Here is a 21,714-nt window from a genome sequence, read left to right on the forward strand (position 1 = left end):
GATGCTCTCTAGTGTTCAAATATTACATAGCATGTATGTCAGAAAATATTTATGTTTTAACTATGGGAAGAAGATATTTTAAAAAGTGGTGTGCTTATGAGTGTTTTTTTTCCTCGGTGTGCCCCTCTCCAAAATTTAACAGTTCATTTTAATAACCTTAAACTTATGTTATTTATAATACAGTGACACATTTTCCCATTTACTCACAAGAAAACACATTTTTTAAATCAATGCTTTTATCAATTTAATGCAAAACACAAATTCCTGAAAATACTTGTCAAAAACCAGCAAATGAATACATGACTTAAACCTTTTGCATTATTCTGATTTCTAACATGTAAAGACTGTAATGAGCAAACAGCACAAGCAGTAAAGAAGCAGATTTTAAATGCACACTCTGGTCCTCGACTATTCAGTGGGACATTCTGACTTCTTGATGGTTTTCTCTGAAGTCTGTGAGCCCAAAGACACTTTACATGTATAAACCTTATCCATGTTCCAGTCTGATGTCTGGATGGTCAGAGAGCTGCTGATTTGGTAAGTCTGGTCTGGTCTCTGAACAGCAGTGCTGGTAGAGATCCCACTGCTCACTGGACTCCCAGCAGCCAACCAGCTCACATCTACAAAAGGCACAGACTGACTGGACAGACAGACCAGAGAAGCTGTGTTGGACTGGAGCTCAGCACTGGATGGAGGGAAGACTGTCAGGACAGGAGGAGGGAGGCTGGAGTCTGAAAATACATGAAGAACATTCAGGAAATTGAAAAATCAAAGGAAATGTAATTAAATAATGAACACAGAAGAAATCAAGACATCAATAAGAGTCAATATGGAATAAACATAATATTTGTTATGAACTTAGAAGAAAATAATACTAATGTGATTTGGAAAAATATACAGACATAACAACCCAACATATCAATTGATTTTCTTTTTAAGTTTTCCTAAAATAAAATATGAGTAGTTACTCTTTAACTTTTCATGTAAGATGTCGTGAATTTAATTCTGGAGGTTTCTGCATAACATGTCAGTTACTGTGAGCAATTTTCTTTCATTAAAAAAAAAAACCTGTACAGTCCGTTTCTAATCATTTAAAATTAATTTTTAACTTTAGTAACACTGTTAACTACTACTGAAGAAAAAGAAAACAATCTTATATATGTTTTTGAAATGCCAACCCCAATATTAAATAAAAACACTATGAGAATAATAAGAACAGACGATATCATATTTCACATAATGTTTAGTGAACAACATTTATATAAAAATATACAAATTTGGTTTGACACCTTTTCAATTTTTTTAATATAAAGAATTCATGTCTCCTGCACATACAACAACCTCAAACTATTTCATGTTGTATAAAATCATAAAAATGATGCTGAACAAGAAACATACTGAACTAAGTAGTCATCAGCAGAGTTTTGCAAAATCTCTCTTGTTTTATGATCAGTTAAAAAGTTCTTACCTGTCACAATCAGCTTGGTGCCTTGTCCGAATACCACAGTGATTCAGTTAATATACATGGCTGTACAAAAACCTCCTGACTGTCACTGATGAGGGGAGAGGAACTGAAACATCCTGTAGAGACCAACTTTCACTGTCAACATCTCATTCACTTCATCTGTTTGTATTTTATAATTGTCTCTCTGTGTGTAGTCATGTTTTCTCCTTCTTGTCACTTGTTTTGTGTAAGACTTAATTAAGTACTCATTACTGATCTGAATTAAACAGAGATTCACTGTCTCTTAATGAGATTTTGTTTAGTCTGGTTCACTATGACGGAGCATTTTTGGTAGAGTCTTCCCATGTCTAACAGGAACAGTCTCTGAATGATTGATAATATACTTGAAATCAGTGTTTGGTCAGGATTTAGATATTAGTCTGTCTGAGCAGAATCCTGCTGAAAATGCAGTTGACCTGTGAGAATGATGAAATCTCAGAAATGAGGAGAAGAACCAGGAACCTTCTTGTACCAGCCGACATAAAAGCTTTCAGCTTTTTTAATGTTGTATTTGAGCAGGTTAAAGGTTAAAAAAAAAAGGATTTTAAAAAATGAGTAATCCAATGTTTAATAAGACATTATGTGGAGGTTGTACGTTACTCTGCATTTTCTTGATTGGACTATACTCAAGTGAATGAGTCTAGAAAAGCATATGTACTGCCAAGAGGTTTGTAACACATTGTGAACAACTGTGATAAGTACAGTGTCTTCTATTTCTGCGAACTTGATAGTTAAATGATAATTAATGTTTGATGAGGACGTAGAGTTGAATCTTTCTGAGGAGAATCTTGTTTCAAAGCTTTTGAGCTGTCAGAATGGAGAAATCTTAGAACATACAGATGATCTTCTCTAGGAACTTGTTTATACAGCTAATAGAATTCCTATCATCTCTCTCAATGTCGCAGTTGAGAACAGCTTGTTGAAAACTTTGTACTTAAGTACAGTAAGTATTTGTACTTGGTTACTTCCCACCTCTGGGGACAGAAACCTGTTCCAACGCCAAGTGAGCTGCCAGAATGAAAACTGAGGAACCCCTCCAGGAACTTGTTTAGACCATCTAACATAATTGAACCATATTGCAGCTGAGAACAACTTCTTGACCTGGAGAAACCTTGTGGACAGCAGGTATCTGGATAAACACTTCTGCAGCATTAACATGTGCCAACAAACACAGAAAGAACATGAGTGAAATGTCTTTCTCCAAAACGATGGGCTATGAAACAGATGAGAAGAACGTCTTACACTTTAGAGAAGTGATGAGAGAGCAGACAGACCCCAGCATGTTGTCAGTGTGAGGTGTAAACATCCATTACTATTCAGCTGAGATGTGAAAACGATTGTAGTGAGAAGAGAAGCAACAGATAAAATGCAATTTAGCTGCATTTTTATTTCATATGAAACATTTTTAAACCTCATTATGCAACTTTATCAGTATCCATTTGGGTTGATTAATGTGATTTACTGCAGCTAGAATGTGACAGTTATCAGAGTTTTAGGAAACCGTTTGTCAAATTGATGTTATTTAAAAACACACACACATAATAGGTTTAATTGTGTTAGATGCACATAATTTAAAATGCACATAATTGTGTACATATATATGGCAATTTGTGTTGTTGGTGGTCATTATATTCCTCGATATTTTATACTTTCAGTGATGAATGTAAAAATCAAAACAAGTAATTCAGTATTTATTAGCAGACTGTCTGAAGTTGTTGAGTTTTCATTGATGAACATTAAAATCAAAAATAACAATAAACACACTATTTGAAGGTGGTGGGTTTACACTGAGTTTGCTGAATGGGTCTTTTGTCAGCATGTGAAAAAAAGAGCATCAAAAAGCAGAAGTAACAGTGAGGAGGTTTTTGTCACAGTGTAAATCACTGTGATACAGCAGAGCTGTCCCATGTCTTACAGTAATAAACTGCAGAGTCTCCTTCCTCCACATTTTTGATGATCAAACGATAATCTTTTGTTGACTGATGAGTGGATGTGAATTTTGGAGCAGAGAACCCAGAACCATAGCTTGGACCACTATTGCTATAATGAAAATACAGCACATACTGAGGAACTGCTCCTGGAATCTGTTTATACCAATAGACAGTGTTAGTAACAGTCCCCAGGTTACAGTCCATGTTGGCTGTCTCTCCTTTGCTCACTGATAAAACAGGAGGCTTCTGTGTCAGCACCGTCACACCACTCACACCTGCAAACATCAAGAAGACATAGAGTCAAGAGAAACACAAGCACATATGAATCCAACAAATAACTACTAATCTGAAATATAAATGAGGTTCCATACATGTTAGAGCAGTGATGAGAGCACAGAGAGTCACCAGCATGTTGTCAGTGTGTGTTGAGACCTGTGACTTAGAAAGAGATTGCTCTTCTTCTGTAGGAGGAGAGGAGGTGTGAGCCGTTAAATATGTGACAGAAACTCAGAGAGACTGACAGGAGGAGGAGCTAAATCTGCGTAGTTTGTGATGTTTGGGTAATTTATGTTCAGTGGAGGGTAATTCTGTTTTTGTATTAATAAATATTGGTGATTGTGATGTCTCCCTCTGCTCCCTTAAGATTGTGCTGCTGCATTTTATTATGAAAAATTGTTTGCTATGTCTCCTGGGTGAGGTGTTCCAGGTATGTCTGACTGGGAGGATTCCCCGGGGCAGACCCAGGATATGCATATCTCTCGGCTGGCCTCAGAACACCTTGATGTTCCCCCAGAGAAGCTGGAGGAGGTCTTGGATCCTCTGCTTAGGCTGCTGCCCCCGCGACCCAGCCTCGGACAAGTGGAAGAAGATGTATGTATGGATGGATGGTTGCTATGTCCTTCAGGTTTATTACTGATGCTTTTACCATTACCAGTTTTTATGTTTGGACAAAAAAAAAAAAAAAAGATCAGAATCCCGCTAACCCTTACAGTTACCTGTTATAATTACATAATCAACAACCTTGAAATGTATGAACTTCTCTGGAAATTCACATGAAACTGGAGTGTTTAGGATTAGGAGAACGTTTGATAAAATGTTACGCCATTTATGAACATTAAACAACTGAATAAAGAGTTTAAAAAAAGAATAATTTTAGTACTAGAACTGTGTGGGCGCCTTTTTCATTGCAAACTTGAGCCACATGAGTTTTGTGGTATTTCTCACAAATGAAATCACTGTGATACAGGCGTTTTGATACAGTTCCCCTGATTCACAAAAACAAATACCAGTGTCGCTCATCTACATCTTGAGAGTTAAACACAACAATTAGAGGACTGACTAATTTGTGTTTACTAAAACATTTTGGTTTTAGACACTCAAATTCATTTTTGTATTCATTTGTTTTGTTCTACAATTAATGGTTGGAAATGTTAACTCTTCAGAATTCATAAAAGCTGTAGTGTCACTCAGTTGTGTTTTGTTTGTTTTTTGTCTCAGTATTCATGATTGTGTTATGTTCTACTCAATAGAGTCTATGTTTCAGTGCAGTACAATGCTTACCCTCCTCCTTTTAACTCTAAATCCACATCTAAGGATGATGTGGAATTTAGTCAGTCTGAGGAGAATCCTGTTACAAAGTAAAGTGAATTGTCCTCATTTAAAAACTCTCCATCAGCTCCATCAGAGACTTGAACCATTACAGGCAGTTCCTTGAACAATTTTAGTTCAAATGCAAATGTCCTTATCGTCACACGTCACACATTTTCTTCTTTTCTTACATTTAATGATGCTGAATCTATGTTTATAACTATTTAAGAGTTGAGTCTGGTGTCTAAATTTATATTACTTATACGTACATGCATACAATGTAGGTCTGCTTTTTGTATATGATTTTGCATATGAGTAGTTATTGACTGACAGCTGGGATAGGCTCCAGCGCCCCCCGCGACCCTGAAAAGGATAAGCGGAAGCGAATGGATGGATGGATGGATGAATATGGATTTTCCCCAGTTTGCTTTGTTCATGATTTCAATGATAAATATTTTTAAAAAAATGAACAAACAAATAACACACTATTTGAAGGTTTGTTTGTTAGAGGTGTCTTTTACCAGGTTGTGAAAGAGTCTTAAAACGCAGAAGTATCTGTGTGGAGGTTTTGTCACAGTGTGAATCCCTGTGATACTCCACTGACACCAGCATGTTGTCAGTGTGGGCTAAGAACTGAGTGGAGAGATGATGGTGGGAGAGCTATTTAATACCACTAACAGGAGGAGGAGCATTTGATTTTTTTTCTTTCTCTTGTCAGTGCTATTAATATTATTATTGTTGGTGTTGGTAATGTCTTGTGCATTTACCCTCGCCTGTGGCAACATCATCATCTTCCATTCTTTTCAATAAATTTGTTTGTTTGTTTTGTATTTTGGAATGGTGACTTTCTCCATATCCTAAATGTGGCAGGATTTTGGTTTGTTATATTTTATACTTTAACTTGTATTTTGTTTAAAAAATTACAATTAGATTTACATTTTCTGAAGCAACATGAAGTTTAGAATTTCAACTTCAACTCTGTATTTTATTCTCTGACACGCCTGGCTTTGCACAAATCATCTAATTAAGTAACTAAATGTCTGTAAATGAGAATGGCCTGTTTATAAATGTGATGTATAAAAACAGTTTATCATGATTTTTGAAACCAGTTTCCAGCTTGAAATGCCCACGTTGTGATAAACCATTAAGATGCAGCAGTTAAAAGAAACTGTAGGATAAAATTAATATAATTATGTCAAAACTTTCAAAAATAACAAATAAAAAGCAGAAAACTTTCAATCCCTAATGGTGGCACTTTGTTTTCCTAGTTTTGGTTTCTTTCTTCCTTTGAGTGCAGCATTTTCAGTCTCCTGTGCCCTGCATTTGGGTCCAATACCTGCCTGCCACACAGCAATTACATTACAGTATGAGAGCTGGAGGAGATGCTCTTCTTAGATTAGCTGAAACTTTATCCCTCAGATGGGTTCCTCCAGGAAATTCAATTCTTGTAAGTTACCTTGTCACGAACAATCAGTTTGATAAAAATTAAAACTTGCTAAATAAAAACTAATAGATACATTTAAAAGAGAGAACATTTCTGATTGATCATATTTAAATTTGATTATTTTTAATTATATTCCAAAGAGCCTTTAACAAGTGCAAAATTTCAGCTTCAGCACTGTGTAGGCGCGCTCTCTGTAGTTCAGAATTTTGGAGACACATTTTTTTTCTGACTTTTTTCTGTGAAAACATTTGGTGACATGCTACCACAGCCAGAAGCTCTCCATGTTTGATTTTTTTGTTTTTAAAAAAAATAAAAATAAGTACAGACTTTATTTAGAGTTTCTTGACAATACATAAAGTTTTGTTTGATCAAAATAAAACAGTTTCTGAATGACCAAATGACAGCAACTGAAACATTTTCAGTAAGCAGTTCATATTGTAGGATCAGTTTATTTGACAGAGAACTGATAACGTGAGGTTATGAATGAGATACTAAGACCTGCAGGTGCATGCTGGGCAGGAAGAGAGGGAGAAGTTTAAAGGTGATGAGTAATTTTCTTTCTTTTAAAAAAAAATGTTTGGCCAGTTTCTTATTACTTTTAAAGTTTTAAAGTTTACTTTTAACTTTAGTAACACTGTTAACCAGTGGTCCCCAACCTTTTTTGCTCCACGGACCGGTTTATGCCCGACAATATTTTCACGGACCGGCCTTTAAGGTGTCGCGGATAAATACAACAAAATAAAACTAGTACCGGTACCGAAAAAAAGAAGATTTATTCATAACACACGTGAAAAGACCCAGGAAAACCGAGTAAACTATAAAAACGATAACAAAATAACGCTGAAAACCGATAAAAACCCTGAAAACCATACATTTCACACCCAAGCCTCAACTCTCACGGCCCGGTACCAAACGACTTACGGACCAGTACCGGTCCGAGGCCCGGGGGTTGGGGACCGCTGCTGTTAACTACTATTGAAGAAATATAAAACAGGCCTACCTACCTTATTTTAATTTATGCCAACCTCAACACAAATTAAAATATTATGAAAACAATAAGAGTGATCAACAACATATTTCACATCATTTTAGTGAACAACATTTATATAAAAATATACACATTTGGTTTGACACCTTTTCGCACAATTTTAATATAACGGATTCATGTCTCCTGTACATACGACAACTTGAAACTATTTTAGATTGTGCAGATTTTCAGGTCATCAGGTCAGATGATTACCTGGGCCATTGTAGAAACTTTATCTTCCTTCTCTGAAACCAGTTGTGAGTTTCCTTGGCTGCATTTAGTATAATTGTCTTGCTGAAATGTCCACGCTCTTCATCTTCAATGTCCTGACAGATGGCAGCATATTTTTTTATCAAGATTGTCTCTGTGCATTTTCCACTCATCCTTCCTTCAGTTATATGACATATGCCAGCTGTATGCTGAAAAACAGCACCACACAATGATATTTCCACCTCCAATCTTCACTGTGTTGGAGGTGATTTGCAGTGGATTTTGGCTTCCAAGCATGGTGTCTATTGTGCCATCCGAAGAATTACATTTTATGAAAATTTGTATCTCATCTGACAAGACTGTATATCTCCCAGTATGGTGATCTCTCAGGCATGTCTAAATGTTGTTCAGCAAACTTTAAATGCACTTCAACATGATTTTTCTTCAGCAATGAAGTTTTGCATACAGGCTATAGTTTGAAAAATTGAGTGCATTACTGATTGTTTTCTTTTCTTTCTGTAGCTCTCTACAGATGGTCCTTGGATTCTTTTCACTCTGTCTGAACTCTTTCAGGGACCACCTGGTTGTCACCGGTTATGGCGAAATGATTGTCTTTCCACTTCCAGATTATGACCCCAACTGTGCCAATGCTGTCAGTATGTTTCGCAACAATAAGGTTGCAAGCATTGTGAGAGAGCTCAGTGGTTTTACCATCATGAGATGTTTCTTGTTTCACAGCTTGGTAAATTAGACACCTTTTTCTAGACCGTCAGTTGGGAATGAACCAGCTGGTATAAAAAGTGCACAAAGTGGCAAGATTACGTTCAAATTACTCATAGATATGACTTTCCATGCATTTTTTGCACCTCATTTTCTTCATATGTTCAAAACTTTCCCCAAAAATTTCTCCTTCTTACACATAATTAACAGAGGGTATAAATACAAGTGACCTCCCCGCCACAAAATAAATGAATAAATAATAATAATAAATTAAATTAAATCAATAAATAAAAAATGAATATAAAATAACAACAACAACAAAACATATAAACATATGAAAACATGAATCATCAGAAAATCTTTTTCAGTTAAAAGTACTTGTTACAGTCAGCTTGGTACCGAATACCACAGTGACTCAGTTTGTATACATGGCTTTACAAAACGGCACCAATAAGGCATGAGGAATTGCAACATCCTCTTCAGGCCAAATTTCACTACCAACATCTCATTTCCTTAAATGATATTTCAAAACACTGCTTATGTGTTTCAAACAATTTCTGTCTCTTTAGACATTTTTTTCTCCTCTGTGTCATTAGTTGCTTTCCTGAAGATTTTATGGTTTTGCCTGATTAATACTAGGAATACATAAGCACTGCAGTGTATCTCATTCAGATTTTTGTCAGTCTGAATCACTGTGATACAACTTCACTAGAATAGGAGTAGTACAAAGAGTCGACAGTTCTGTCCCGTCAGTAATGAAATAGTATTAGCTGTTCTAGGATTTAAAGCTCTGAATCTGTCTGAGCAAAATCCAGTGGCAAAGATGGTAAGATTACTGAATGGTAAGTTAATAAACTAAGTAACTGCTGCAGGAATTTAAAAAAAAAACATGTTTTTTTCCTTTATTCTGAGTGCTTTCAAAGTGTACTGTGAAAAATAGTAGGCACAAACTGAAATCCTGGATTTCATGGCAGTGATGTTCATGATATGATATTTAGAAGTTTGTTGATGTCGTCAGTATGAGTATTTGCATGCATGTAGCTCTATGAAAAGTAAATATACCCTAAGGTGAAAGAGTAAATGGGATTTACTGAGTACTATTATTCTTACTGCAGATGGAATGCAACTGTTATCTCTATAAAGCTTACTGAAATTAGCGTCTATTCAAAACTTGATTAAGGACGAAAACATGCGTGTAAAAGAGTTGTGAGTGTGCAGTATGTGAAAGAGTCCCCAAAAGCAGAAGTATCTGTGTGGAGGTTTTTGTCACAGTGTAAATCACTGTGATACGAACTCATTAACAGAGCTGTCATATGTCTGACAGTGATAGACTGCAGAGTCTCCCTCCTCCACATTCTTGATGATCAAACGATAATCTGATGTTGACTGATGAGTGGATGTAAATTTTGGAGCAGAGAACCCAGAACCATAGCTTGGAGAACTCCAGGTATGATACATCCTCAGCACATACTGAGGAACTCCTCCTGGAATCTGTTTATACCAGCGCGCCTCACTATTAGTAACAGTCCCCAGGTTACAGTCCATAGTGACTGCCTCTCCTTTGCTCACTGATAAAACAGGTTTCTGTGTCAGCACCGTCACGCCACTCACACCTGCAAATGATAAGAAGAGAAACCCACTGAAATATCAATCCAACAAATAACAACTAATCTGAAGTATAAATGAGGATCTATACATGTCAGAGCAGTGATGAGAGCACAGAGAGTCACCAGCATGTTGTCACCGTGTGCTGAGAATGGACTTGTAACTTGGAAAGAAATTTCACTGCGTCTGTAGGATGATGAGAGGAGGTGTGAACCATTAAATATGTCACTGAAACTGAGAGACTGACAGAAGGAGGAGCTTTGGGTAAACCTGCATACTTTGTGATATTTTTTGAGTGGAGGCTAACTTATTTTTTTATTTAGAATTTGGGTGTTACTGATGTCTCCCTTCCCCTAAACATTACATTAAACTGTAGGTTTAATTGTAATATTTATCATAATTGTAAAGTGTCTGTCTATCTATCTATCAGTAACAGCAGAAATTAAACTGAATAATTACAAAAATGGGAGTTTATCCAGTTTATCCAGTACACACTGCAAACTTATACACAGTCAGCAAGTGGACCTAAGGCTGCTTAGTAAAGAGGTCTTTGACACAAAGTAAAGCACTGTGGTACAGGTCTTTTGCTTCCCCTTGTTCTTAAAAAAAAAGCAAGTAAGCCATTTTTTATTTGAGAAAAATCTGAAAAATCTGTTGGAGGGTTTTGACTGTGAAAGATATTATTGCAACCTGATGAACACCTCCTGGAAATATGAGTGACCACTAATACTAACAGTATCTCTAGTCAGATCTTAGAATTGGTGATTAATTTTTGTTTAATTCTGTCTTATTATTAAATGTAATTTAGAGCATGTTAAATGCATGTTAAAATAATAATATGATATATTGGGTCATGATTGAAAAAAAGATGGTGTGCACAGCTGAAGCTCTTCTACTCCGTTTTATATTTAACGAGAAAAAATAAAAATATTACTTGATGACTACGGCTGTGAAAACTGACTAGTTAAAACAGAAAGCTGACAGTTCTTCATTTACATATATCTATAAATAGTAGATGAACTCATGCAGGTGCATCCGGGGAAAGAAGAGAAGAGAGAGAAAGGTGATGGTTCACTGACTGAGGATGCAAATTAATGCAGGGTAGAAACAACATGTCATCTTAGTGTCACTGTGACCTTTTGTATGTTTATCTAAACTTAGGAAGCACTGCTCACTGGTGTGCAGCGATTGTACATTACGCTGTGACAAACAACACATACTTAAGCCTTTTCTGGCAAAAATAAGATGAAAACAACAAAAGCAAGAAAGAAAGAAGTATGAGTACAGTTTAAATGAACAACACTTTAATTAAGGTTTTTTATGTAAAATAAAATAAAAAAATTCATGTATGAATATTTTAAACTGCATTTTATTAAAATAAGGAAAAAGACAGCAAAACATGAATTCCTAAAACTATGCAGTAATGACAAGAAAATATACTCATGGTGTAAATCTTATGCCTTATTCAGATTTCCAACATGAATATATTTTAGCAAACAGCAGTAGACAAGCCAATTTCAAATGCACATTCTGGTCCTCGACTATTCAGTGGGACATTCTGACTTCTTGATGGTTTTGTCTGAAGTCTGAGAGCCCAAAGACACTTTACATGTATAAACCTTATCCATGTTCCAGTCTGATGTCTGGATGGTCAGAGAGCTGCTGATTTGGTAAGTCTGGTCTGGTCTCTGAACAGCAGTGCTGGTAGAGATCCCACTGCTCACTGGACTCCCACCAGCCAACCAGCTCACATCTGCAAAAGGCACAGACTGACTGGACAGACAGACCAGAGAAGCTGTGTCGGACTGGAGCTCAGCACTGGACGGAGGGAAGACTGTCAGGACAGGAGGAGGGAGGCTGGAGCCTGAAAATACATGAAAGATGTTCAGGAAAAATCAAAGGAAATGAAATGAAATAATGAAAACAAAAAAAATCAAGACATCAATAAGAGTCAACATGGAATAAACATAATATTTGTTATGAAATTAGAAGAAAACAATACTACTATACTGTTATTTGCAAAAATATACAGACATAACCCAGCATAGCAATTGAATTTCTTTATAAGTTTTCCCAAAATAAAATATGATTAGCTACTCTTTAACTTTTCATGTAAGATGTCATGAATTTAATTCTGGTTTCTGCATAACATGTGAGCATTTTTCTTTCTTTAAAAAAAAAAATGGTACGGCCAGTTTCTAATCACTTAAAATTAATTTTTAACTTTAGTAACACTGTTAACTGCTATTGAAGAAAGAGAAAACAGGCCTATGTTTTTGAAATGCCAACCCAAATATAAATAAAAACATTATAAGAATAATAAGAACGAACAATATCATATTTCACATCATTCTCAGTGAACATTTATATAAAAATATACAAATTTGGTTTGACACCTTTTCAGTTTTTTGAAAACTATTACTACCTGAAACTATTTCAGATTGTACAAAATCACAAAACATGATGTTGAACAAGAAACATTTTGACTTAAGTAGTCATCAGCAGATTTTTGCAAAATCTCTCTTGTTTTATGATCAGTTAAAAAGTACTTACCTGTCACAATCAGCTTGGTGCCTTGTCCGAATACCACAGTGATTCAGTTTGTATACATGGCTGTACAAAAACCTCCTGACTGTCACTGATGAGGGGAGAGGAACTGAAACATCCTGTAGAGACCAACGTGTACTGTCAACATCTCATTCTCTTCATCAATCTGTTCATTTTAAACAATGTTAAAGTGTTTTAAATACCATCTCTCTCTGTCTCTCTTATTCCTTCATGTCACTTGTTTTGTGCAAGATTTCATGAAGTCCTCGTTACTGGCCAGCATTAATCAGAGCTGCCTCTCAAGAAGATTTTGGTGACAGCCTTTCTTTCTGCCTTATAAATGTGTTTCTAATTACACACTGATGAATACTGAATCTGTTTGTAACAACGACCACCACTGAGAGTAATAGTCCTCAGGTCATATATATTTGTGTGTGTGTGTGTTTGTGTATTTGTGAACCAAAAATTGGTATTTATGTCAAAGTCTTATTCATTTCAAATAAGTTGAATGTTTATTGTGCTTTTGTTATTCAATTTGTTGGCATTCGTTTGTTGTAAAATAATTCTAAATTAGTATTGTATTCTTTGTTGTTCTTTTTATTCATTAGTCATCAATAACAAAGCATGTGATGTTAGGGGAACATACTATTGCTATCTGTTTGCTTTTGCAAATAAAAGTTTTATTTTTTATAATTTCTATTTGCACATAGCCTTTGGACCAGCTAATAGAGCAGGAAAATACAAGAAATGTATTTTTGACATAACTGTGTAGTGTAAACAGTCACTTTCAAGAACATTTACAGATCATCATTTGGTAGTTTATGGGCACTTGTACTAATTATTTAAGTGAAAATACATAAAATTCATTAAAGTTTCATGGTGCTCCTTTTGCTGCTCTAAGGTGCTATCTTCACCTTTTCTGCCAGGTCGTCGTCTGGTTTCCTGTGTCCTCTTGGCTTCTACACCCACGTGCTACTCACCTGTTGCTCGTCACTGCTAATCGATCCAGGCAGTACTGAAGGCCTTGTTGGAGTGCCGTTCCTCCTAAGTTCCTCGTTGTACCTCCTTTAGTGTAGGCCCGGCTCTCTCTAGTGTACTTCCCTGTGTTCCCTGGTATTTCTTCTAACATCTGTCTCCGTCTCCCTTTATAGATCTTCCTGGATCCTTGCTTGTTTCCCTTGGACCTGACATGGATAAGCATGAGTGAGAGTGAGTCACAGTGTGGAATTGGACTGAGTGTGTTTCCTGTTATGGACTGAAACAAAGAGTAGCGTGAGTGAGTTTTCCCTGACCTTCTCTTCGAATCCCTGGAACCTTCTTTGCATTATTCCCGTATATATGTAAATAACTCATCTGGTGTTGTAAATGAAACCCCTTTTGACTGCACAGCTCTGAGTCCTGCTTAACTAAATGTGACATTCAAGTATTCTTGACAGAATTCCAGGAAGAAGAAAAGACACTGAGTAGATACTGTTTATTTCCTTCCCATGAGTATTATGTCAGTCAGTCTGAGCTTCATCATTTGATCTAGCTCAGACTGACTAGCTCAAATATATAAAATAATAATACAATAACTACAACAAATGACACCATCAGAATTACCAAAGTCATGTTTAATCACCATGTCTGACAAAAATAATGTTCTTGAAAAGTGGTTGTAAAAGTATCAAACATTTACTAGTGTCCTTAACCTCACCTTTCTACACTTTCCTTCTGCCTTATAAATATGTTTGTGATCAATACAAACTAAATGTAAATGAAGATGTCCTAGATGTTCTAAACTATCTTCAGTATAGCTTTGTATTTTTGTTTAACTGCATGTTAACAACACTTTGTTTTAAACAATAAGTTAAACTGCAGTTGGAATGTAACAGTTAGACCTATGAGTAGTGTCTATAAAATTTATTAAAAACAGCAACATATAATACTGTATGTTGGATAGTTTGGTTTAAATGATCATTTGGGCTGATGTGAGTAAATGAGAAGTACATATTTCAGTGCTTTGTTCTTTATGCTTTTAAAAATGGAAAAATTTAATGTTTATCAACATGTTATGTGAAGGTGGTGAGTTTGACTGAGTTTTCTTGATGGGTCTTTTTTCTTCATGTAAAAGTTTCTCAAAAAGCAGAAGTACTAATGAGGAGGTTTTTGTCACAGCCTGAATCACTGTGATACGTATGCAGAAGCAGAGTCATCATATGTCTGACAGTAATAGACTGCAGAGTCTCCTGTCTCTGCTCGCTTGATAATGAACTGGTAATCAATGTTTGATGAGGATTTAGAGTTGAATCTGTCTGAGGAGAATCCTGTTCCAAAGCTGAGTGAGCTGCCAGAATAATGAAATCTTAGAACATACTGAGGAACCCCTCCAGGAACTTGTTTATACCAGCTAACATAATTCCCATAATATCTCTCTATGTTGCAGTTGAGAACAACTTCTTGACCTGGAGAAACTGTGTGGACAGCAGGTGTCTGGGTCAACACGATCACTGCATCAACATCTGCCAGGAAACACAGAAAAAAACGGAAGATAAATTTTAGCTCTAAATATGGAATAAAAAATAGGAATGAGAAGAAGATCTTACATGTTAGAGCAGTGATGAGAGTGCAGAGGGTCCACAGCATGTTGTCAGTGTGAGGTGTAAATGATCTTTACTGTTCAGCTGAGATGTGAGTAAGATTGTGAGAAGAGATACTGGAGCTTATAAAGACACCGAGGAAACCAAAGGAGGAGGAGATTCAACAAAACTACTTTCATTCATAGATCAAATGATTTATGAGCAGTTTGTCATTGTTGTTCACATTGTTTCACAATGTTTTGGATTCATATTCATCATTCATGCTCATGTCTGTCGTAAAATAATGTTCTCGAACAGTTAATGTAAAAGAAACAAATATTTATAACTGATGTCCTTATGCCCACACGTTCCATTTTCTTTCTACCCAAGTGTGTTTATGATCCATTTTCAACTAAAATTTAAGTGCATTTTCAGTTTATATATAAAAATGTTTTCTTGACAGTTGACAGTTCTTCATTTACATGTATCTATTTTACACAACCTCATTGTGTAACAAACACTATCCTTTTAGTCTGATTATTGCCACATGTACTGCAGCTGGAATGTAACAGTTTTAACACTATAGACTAGTATACATCAAATTTATGTAATTAAAGCGAATCACATACAGCAGCATACACATTTGTGTGTTTGTTAGCATTTTGTGTATAATCATTTGTGTTATTGTAGATGAATGTGCACATATTGAAATTCCTTGCTTATTTATATGTTCAGTGATAAATGTTAAAATGAGTCACAAAAAAGTAATTCAGTGTTTATTTCAGTTTTTTTCTCGCATTGGGTCAAATCTCATCAAAGCTCTTTAAACGAGCTCTTTTGTCAGTCACAACTCTAGAGTGATTACTTTCCTGAATACTTTCCTGGATTAATGTTTTCAATCAAATTACTTCAAACTGAATATTTGATAACTTGGTTTTCAGGGATGGTGAAAGCTTTGTATTAATAATAATAAACTTTATTTATAAAGCACACTTAAAAACCAAGGGTATGCCAAGGTGCTTAACAAGTAGCATAGAGAATAGAAGGAAGATAATAGAAATAGGACCAAAGCAAATACTAGGTATGCAAACAGGTAGCTGTCACTGATACATAGGAAAGCAACAGGTACAGAGCAAACAAGAAGTTAAATGAGCATAAAAGTGCATAATATAAAATCATAAAAGAAATATTAACTAGAGGGAAAGGCAAGATTGAATAAGTGGGTTTTTAGTCGTGATTTGAACAGTGCAATGGAATCAGATGCGTGGAGGTCGAGAGGAAGGGTATTCCACAGTACCGGGGCAGCCAGAGCAAACGCACGGTCACCCCGGGACTTCAGCCGAGATCTGGGTTGGGTCAGAAGTAGTTGAGTGGCAGATCTAAGTGTTCTAGCAGGAGTATGTGATTTGAGAAGTTCACTAAGATAACGTTTGTGACCTCCAGGTTGGATTATTGTAATTCCTTGTACTACGGTCTTCCCTCTTCTCTTCTTCTTAGACTACAAACAGACCAAAATGAAGCAGCCCGCCTCTTGACTGGTACCAGGAAATTTTTCCCTATTACTCCTGTTCTAGCTAGCTTGCATTGGCTGCCCATAAAGTACCGTATTCAATTTAAAATATTACTCCTTACATTCACCTTAAAAGCAATGTGAGTCACAGCAGCAGGAGGCAATGTGGTCACATGAATGACACCCACTCACAAAATCTTTGGACATGAAAGTCCAAATATTTTGGGACGATACATGTTTAACTCTAAGAAAGGAAATAGGTGGCAAAATCCCTGTAGATCCCATGATGCTGTATCTTGGAGTAATTAAAGAGGATGTTGTGGTAAAAAAAAATAAGCTCATTGTTGGTTACAAAACAAATAGCTCAAAGAATGTGTATATAAAGGATATCTTTATGAGAGGATGGGTTTCTTGCAAAGGTCTAAAGGAGACGCCTTTTCACAAAAGTGGAAGGAATGGATTGCCTTCATGTGTCATGGTCCTGGGTCTTCTGCACAGTGTTTTGTGTTTTTCATTCAACTTCTGTTCTTGTTAGATATTACCGACTGGTTATATGTAATGGTTTTAATGTTCAATGGAAAACAATAAATGACAGCAGAAAGATGCAGAAAGGTTTAGTTTCATAACTGGACTTCATTAATGTTCTTTAACAGTAAGTTAGGTTTAGGCAAACATCGTACCGTGCTCAGCTGTCTCTGAATGATCAAATGATATGAACTGAAACATTTCCATTAAAAACAGCAGGTCCATTTTATTTTACAGGGAGCCTATTTGCCATTTACTTGAGTTACTAAGACCTGCAGGTGCATCCTGGAAACGAAGAAACAGAAGCACAGAGAGGTGATGCTTCACTAACCGAGAGTGAAGATACATTTGCAAATCTACAAACAACATTTTAAACCAGTAACACTTGCCTTCTCTCTTACTCATGAAGAAATATTAAATGATGCTCTCTAGTGGTCAAATATTACTTAGTCTGTATGTCAGAATATACTTGTGTTTTAACTATGGGAGCAAGAAAATTGAAAATTTTGTGCTTATGAGTGTTGTTTTCCTCAGTGTGCCCCTCTCTAAAATGTAACAGTTCATTTCAATCACCTTAAATTTATGTTGGTGCAAAACAGTGGCACAATCCCATTTATTCACAAGAAAACACATTTTTAAATCAATGCTTTTATTAATTTAATGCAAAATATGAATTCCTGAAAATACTTGTTGAAAACCAGCTAATGAATACATGACTTAAACCTTTTGCATTATTCTGATTTCTAACATGTAAAGACTGTAATGAGCAAACAGCACAAGCAGTAAAGAAGCAGATTTTAAAAGCACATTCTGGTCATCGACTACTCAGTGGGACATTCTGACTTCTTGATGGTTTTCTCTGAAGTCTGTGAGCCCAAAGACACTTTACATGTATAAACCTTATCCATGTTCCAGTCTGATGTCTGGATGGTCAGAGAGCTGCTGATTTGGTAAGTCTGGTCTGGTCTCTGAACAGCAGTGCTGGTAGAGATCTCACTGCTCACTGGACTCCCAGCAGCCAACCAGCTCACATCTGCAAAAGACACAGACTGACTGGACAGACAGACCAGAGAAGCTGTGTCGGACTGGAGCTCAGCACTGGATGGAGGGAAGACTGTCAGGACAGGAGGAGGGAGGCTGGAGCCTGAAAATACATGAAGGACAAACAAAAAAAGAGAAATGAAAGGAAAGAAGGAAATTGGACATGAGGTCATAAAACCAGAAGAAATCAAGAAGACTCAATATGGAATAAATATAACAATTGTTATGAAGTTAGAAGAAAACAAAACTAATGTATAAAATATGAACTAAAATATATGGATCCAACATATCATTTGAATTTCTTTTTGTATTTTTACAGTATAAAATATGATTAGTCACTGTTTAATTTTCCATGTAAGATGTCTTTGATTTAATTCTACACATTTCTGCATAACATGTCAGCTAATGTGGGTAATTTTCTTTCATATCAAAGAAAAGTTCTAATCACTTCAAAGTAATTTTGAACTTCAGTAACACTGTTAACTACTATTGAAGAAAGAGAAAATGGGCCTATGTATGTTTTTGAAATACCAACCTAAACATAAATTAAAAGCAATAAGAACAGGAAAACAACATATTTCACACCATTTTCATAGAACTGGTTTGACACCATTTCACATTTTTTAAACATGTCATTCATGTCTCCTGTACATGTGACAACCTGAAACTATTTCAGATTGTACAAAATCGTAAAAAATGATGCTGAACAAGAAACATATTGAACTAAGTAGTCATCAGCAGATTTTCGCAAAATCTCTCTTGTTTTATGATCAGTTAAAAAGTACTTACTTGTCACAATCAGCTTGGTGCCTTGTCCGAATACCACAGTGATTCAGTTTGTATACATGGCTGTACAAAAACCTCCTGACTGTCACTGATGAGGGGAGAGGAACTGAAACATCCTGTAGAGACCAACTTGTACTGTCAACATCTCATTCACTTCATCTGTTTGTATTTTATAACTGTGTCTCTCTCTTTGTAGTTTATTCCTTCATGTCACTTGTTTGTGCAAGATTTAATAAAGTCGTCATTATTGGCCAGCATTAATCAGAGCTGTACTGCCTCTCAATAAGATTTTGGCCACAGTCTGCTTCACTATGAACCAGCTTTCTTGGGAGAGTCTTCCCATGTCTGACAGGAACTCACTGCAGAGTCTCCTGTCTCTGCATGATTGATAAAAGCCTGAAAATCAGTGTTTGGTCAGGATTTAGATATTAATCTGTCTGAGGAGAATCCTGCTGAAAATGCAGTTGACCTGTGAGAATGATGAAATCTCAGAAATGAGAAGAAGAACCAGGAACCTGTTTGTACCAGCCGACATAAAAGCTTTCAGCTTTTTTAATGTTGTATTTGAGCAGGTTAACGGTAAAAAATCCAATGTTTAATAAGACATTACCTGGAGATTGTATGTTACTCTGCATTTTCTTGATTGGACTATACTGTGAATAAGTCTAAGAAAGCATATGTACTGCCAAGAGGTTTGTAACACATTGTGATAAGTACAGTGTCTTCTATTTCTGCGAACTTGATAGTTAAATGATAATTAATGTTTGATGAGGACGTAGAGTTGAATCTTTCTGAGGAGAATCTTGTTTCAAAGCTTTTGAGCTGTCAGAATGGAGAAATCTTAGAAACATACAGATGATCTTCTCTAGGAACTTATTTATACAGCTAATAGAATTCCTATCATCTCTCTCAATGTTGCATTTGAGAACATCTTGTTGAAAACTTTGTACTTAAGTACAGTAAGTAAGTATTTGTACTTGGTTACTTCCCACCTCTGGGGACAGAAAACCTGTTCCAACGCCAAGTGAGCTGCCAGAATGAAAACTGAGGAACCCCTCCAGGAACTTGTTTAGACCATCCAACATAATTGAACCATGTTGCAGTTGAGAACAACTTCTTGACCTGGAGAAACCTTGTGGACAGCAGGTATCTGGATAAACACTTCCGCTGCATTAACATGTGCCAACAAACACAGAAAGAACATGAGTGAAATGTCTTTCTCCAAAACGATGGGCTATGAAACAGATGAGAAGAACGTCTTACACTTTAGAGAAGTGATGAGAGAGCAGACAGACCCCAGCATGTTGTCAGTGTGAGGTGTAAACATCCTTTAATATTCAGCTGAGATGTGAAAACGATTGTAGTGACAAGAGAAGCAACAGATCAAATTCAATTTAGCTGCATTTTTATTTCATATGAAACATTTTTAAAACTATTATGCAACTTTATCAGTATCTGTTTAGGTTGATTAATGTGATTTACTGCAGCTAGAATGTGACAGTTATCAGAGTTTTAGGAAACCGTTTGTCAAATTGCTGTTATTTAAAAAGACACACACATAATAGGTTTAATTGTGTTAGATGCACATAATTTAAAATGCACATAATTGTGTACATATATATGGCAATTTGTGTTGTTGGTGGTCATTATACTCCTCGATATTTTATACTTTCAGTGATGAATGTAAAAATATATCAAAACAAGTAATTCAGTATTTATTAGCAGACTGTCTGAAGTTGTTGAGTTTTCATTGATGAACATTAAAATCAAAAATAACAATAAACACACTATTTGAAGGTGGTGGGTTTACACTGAGTTTGCTGAATGGGTCTTTTGTCAGCATGTGAAAAAAGAGCATCAAAAAGCAGAAGTATCAGTGGGGAGGTTTTTGTCACAGTGTAAATCACTGTGATACAGCAGCATTGCTGTCCCATGTCTTACAGTAATAGACTGCAGAGTCTCTCTCCTCCACATTTTTGATGATCAAACGATAATCTTTTGTTGACTGATGAGTGGATGTGAATTTTGGAGAGGAGAACCCAGAGCCATAGCTTGGAGAACTAGAGCTATGATAAAAATACAGCACAAACTGAGGAACTCCTCCTGGAATCTGTTTATACCAATAGACATAGTTAGTAACAGTCCCCAGGTTACAGTCCATGGCGGCTGTCTCTCCTTTCCTCACTGATAAAACAGGAGGTTTCTGTGTCAGCACCGTCACACCACTCACACCTGCAAACAACATGAAGACATGCAGTCAAGAGAAACACAAGCACATATGAATCCAACAAATAACTACTAATCTGAAGTATAAATGAGGTTCCATACATGTTAGAGCAGTGATAAGAGCACAGAGAGTCACCAGCATGTTGTCACTGTGTGTTGAGACCTGTGACCTAGAAAGAGGGCACTGCTTCTGTAGGAGGAGAGGAGGTGTGAGCCATTAAATATGTGACAGAAACTCAGAGAGACTGACAGGAGGAGGAGCTAAATCTGCGTAGTTTGCGATGTTTGGGTAATTTATGTTCAGTGGAGGGTAATTCTGCTTTTGTATTAATAAATATTGGTGATTGTGATGTCTCCCTCTGCTCCCTTAAGATTGTGCTGCTGCATTTTATTATGAAAAATTGTTTGCTATGTCTCCTGGGTGAGGTGTTCCAGGCATGTCTGACTGGGAGGATTCCCCGGTGCAGACCCCGGATATGCATATCTCTCGGCT

The 21,714-nt window shown here is 36.2% G+C and overlaps 3 protein-coding genes and 1 long non-coding RNA gene across 6 annotated transcripts; 1 reads left to right on the forward strand and 3 right to left on the reverse strand.

Annotated features, from left to right (window-relative positions):
* Window positions 1-126: 126 nt before the first annotated feature.
* LOC146711489 (immunoglobulin lambda-1 light chain-like) lies at window positions 127-10,203 on the reverse strand. 3 transcript variants are annotated; one of them, XM_085455442.1, is made up of 4 exons: window positions 10,120-10,203; window positions 9,714-10,036; window positions 1,469-1,502; window positions 127-731 (listed from the first exon to the last, which is right to left on the reverse strand). In XM_085455442.1, exons 1-4 carry the CDS (start codon window positions 10,157-10,159, stop codon window positions 409-411), a joined length of 720 nt encoding a protein of 239 aa, XP_085311568.1. In that variant the 5' UTR covers window positions 10,160-10,203; the 3' UTR covers window positions 127-408. The 3 variants fall into 3 exon arrangements, with proteins under 3 accessions (XP_085311568.1, XP_085311567.1, XP_085311566.1); XM_085455441.1 differs by lacking the exons at window positions 9,714-10,036; window positions 10,120-10,203 and adding exons at window positions 3,389-3,710; window positions 3,807-3,878 and having other exon boundaries at window positions 1,469-1,503; XM_085455440.1 differs by lacking the exons at window positions 9,714-10,036; window positions 10,120-10,203 and adding exons at window positions 3,386-3,710; window positions 3,807-3,878 and having other exon boundaries at window positions 1,469-1,503.
* A 1,165-nt stretch (window positions 10,204-11,368) lies between these two features.
* Window positions 11,369-15,237, reverse strand: LOC146711490 (immunoglobulin lambda-1 light chain-like). Its single transcript, XM_085454342.1, has 4 exons — window positions 15,161-15,237; window positions 14,755-15,076; window positions 12,582-12,619; window positions 11,369-11,892 (listed from the first exon to the last, which is right to left on the reverse strand). The coding sequence occupies exons 1-4, from the start codon at window positions 15,198-15,200 to the stop codon at window positions 11,570-11,572; spliced, it is 723 nt and encodes a 240-aa protein (XP_085310468.1). The 5' UTR covers window positions 15,201-15,237; the 3' UTR covers window positions 11,369-11,569.
* LOC146711491 (uncharacterized) lies at window positions 12,535-14,196 on the forward strand. The gene is made up of 2 exons (XR_014920169.1): window positions 12,535-13,647; window positions 13,727-14,196. It is a non-coding gene; the product is annotated as an uncharacterized LOC146711491 (long non-coding RNA).
* A 2,580-nt stretch (window positions 15,238-17,817) lies between the features above and the next one.
* Window positions 17,818-21,386, reverse strand: LOC146711492 (immunoglobulin lambda-1 light chain-like). Its single transcript, XM_085455443.1, has 4 exons — window positions 21,324-21,386; window positions 20,909-21,227; window positions 18,999-19,036; window positions 17,818-18,312 (listed from the first exon to the last, which is right to left on the reverse strand). The coding sequence occupies exons 1-4, from the start codon at window positions 21,361-21,363 to the stop codon at window positions 17,990-17,992; spliced, it is 720 nt and encodes a 239-aa protein (XP_085311569.1). The 5' UTR covers window positions 21,364-21,386; the 3' UTR covers window positions 17,818-17,989.
* Window positions 21,387-21,714: the final 328 nt, after the last annotated feature.

Source organism: Copadichromis virginalis, linkage group LG4 (genome assembly GCF_057382275.1).
Source record: "Copadichromis virginalis isolate Kocher_CV1m ecotype Utaka linkage group LG4, C_Virginalis_male_GT1.1, whole genome shotgun sequence".
In the NCBI taxonomy this organism is placed as follows: Eukaryota; Metazoa; Chordata; class Actinopteri; order Cichliformes; family Cichlidae; genus Copadichromis; species Copadichromis virginalis.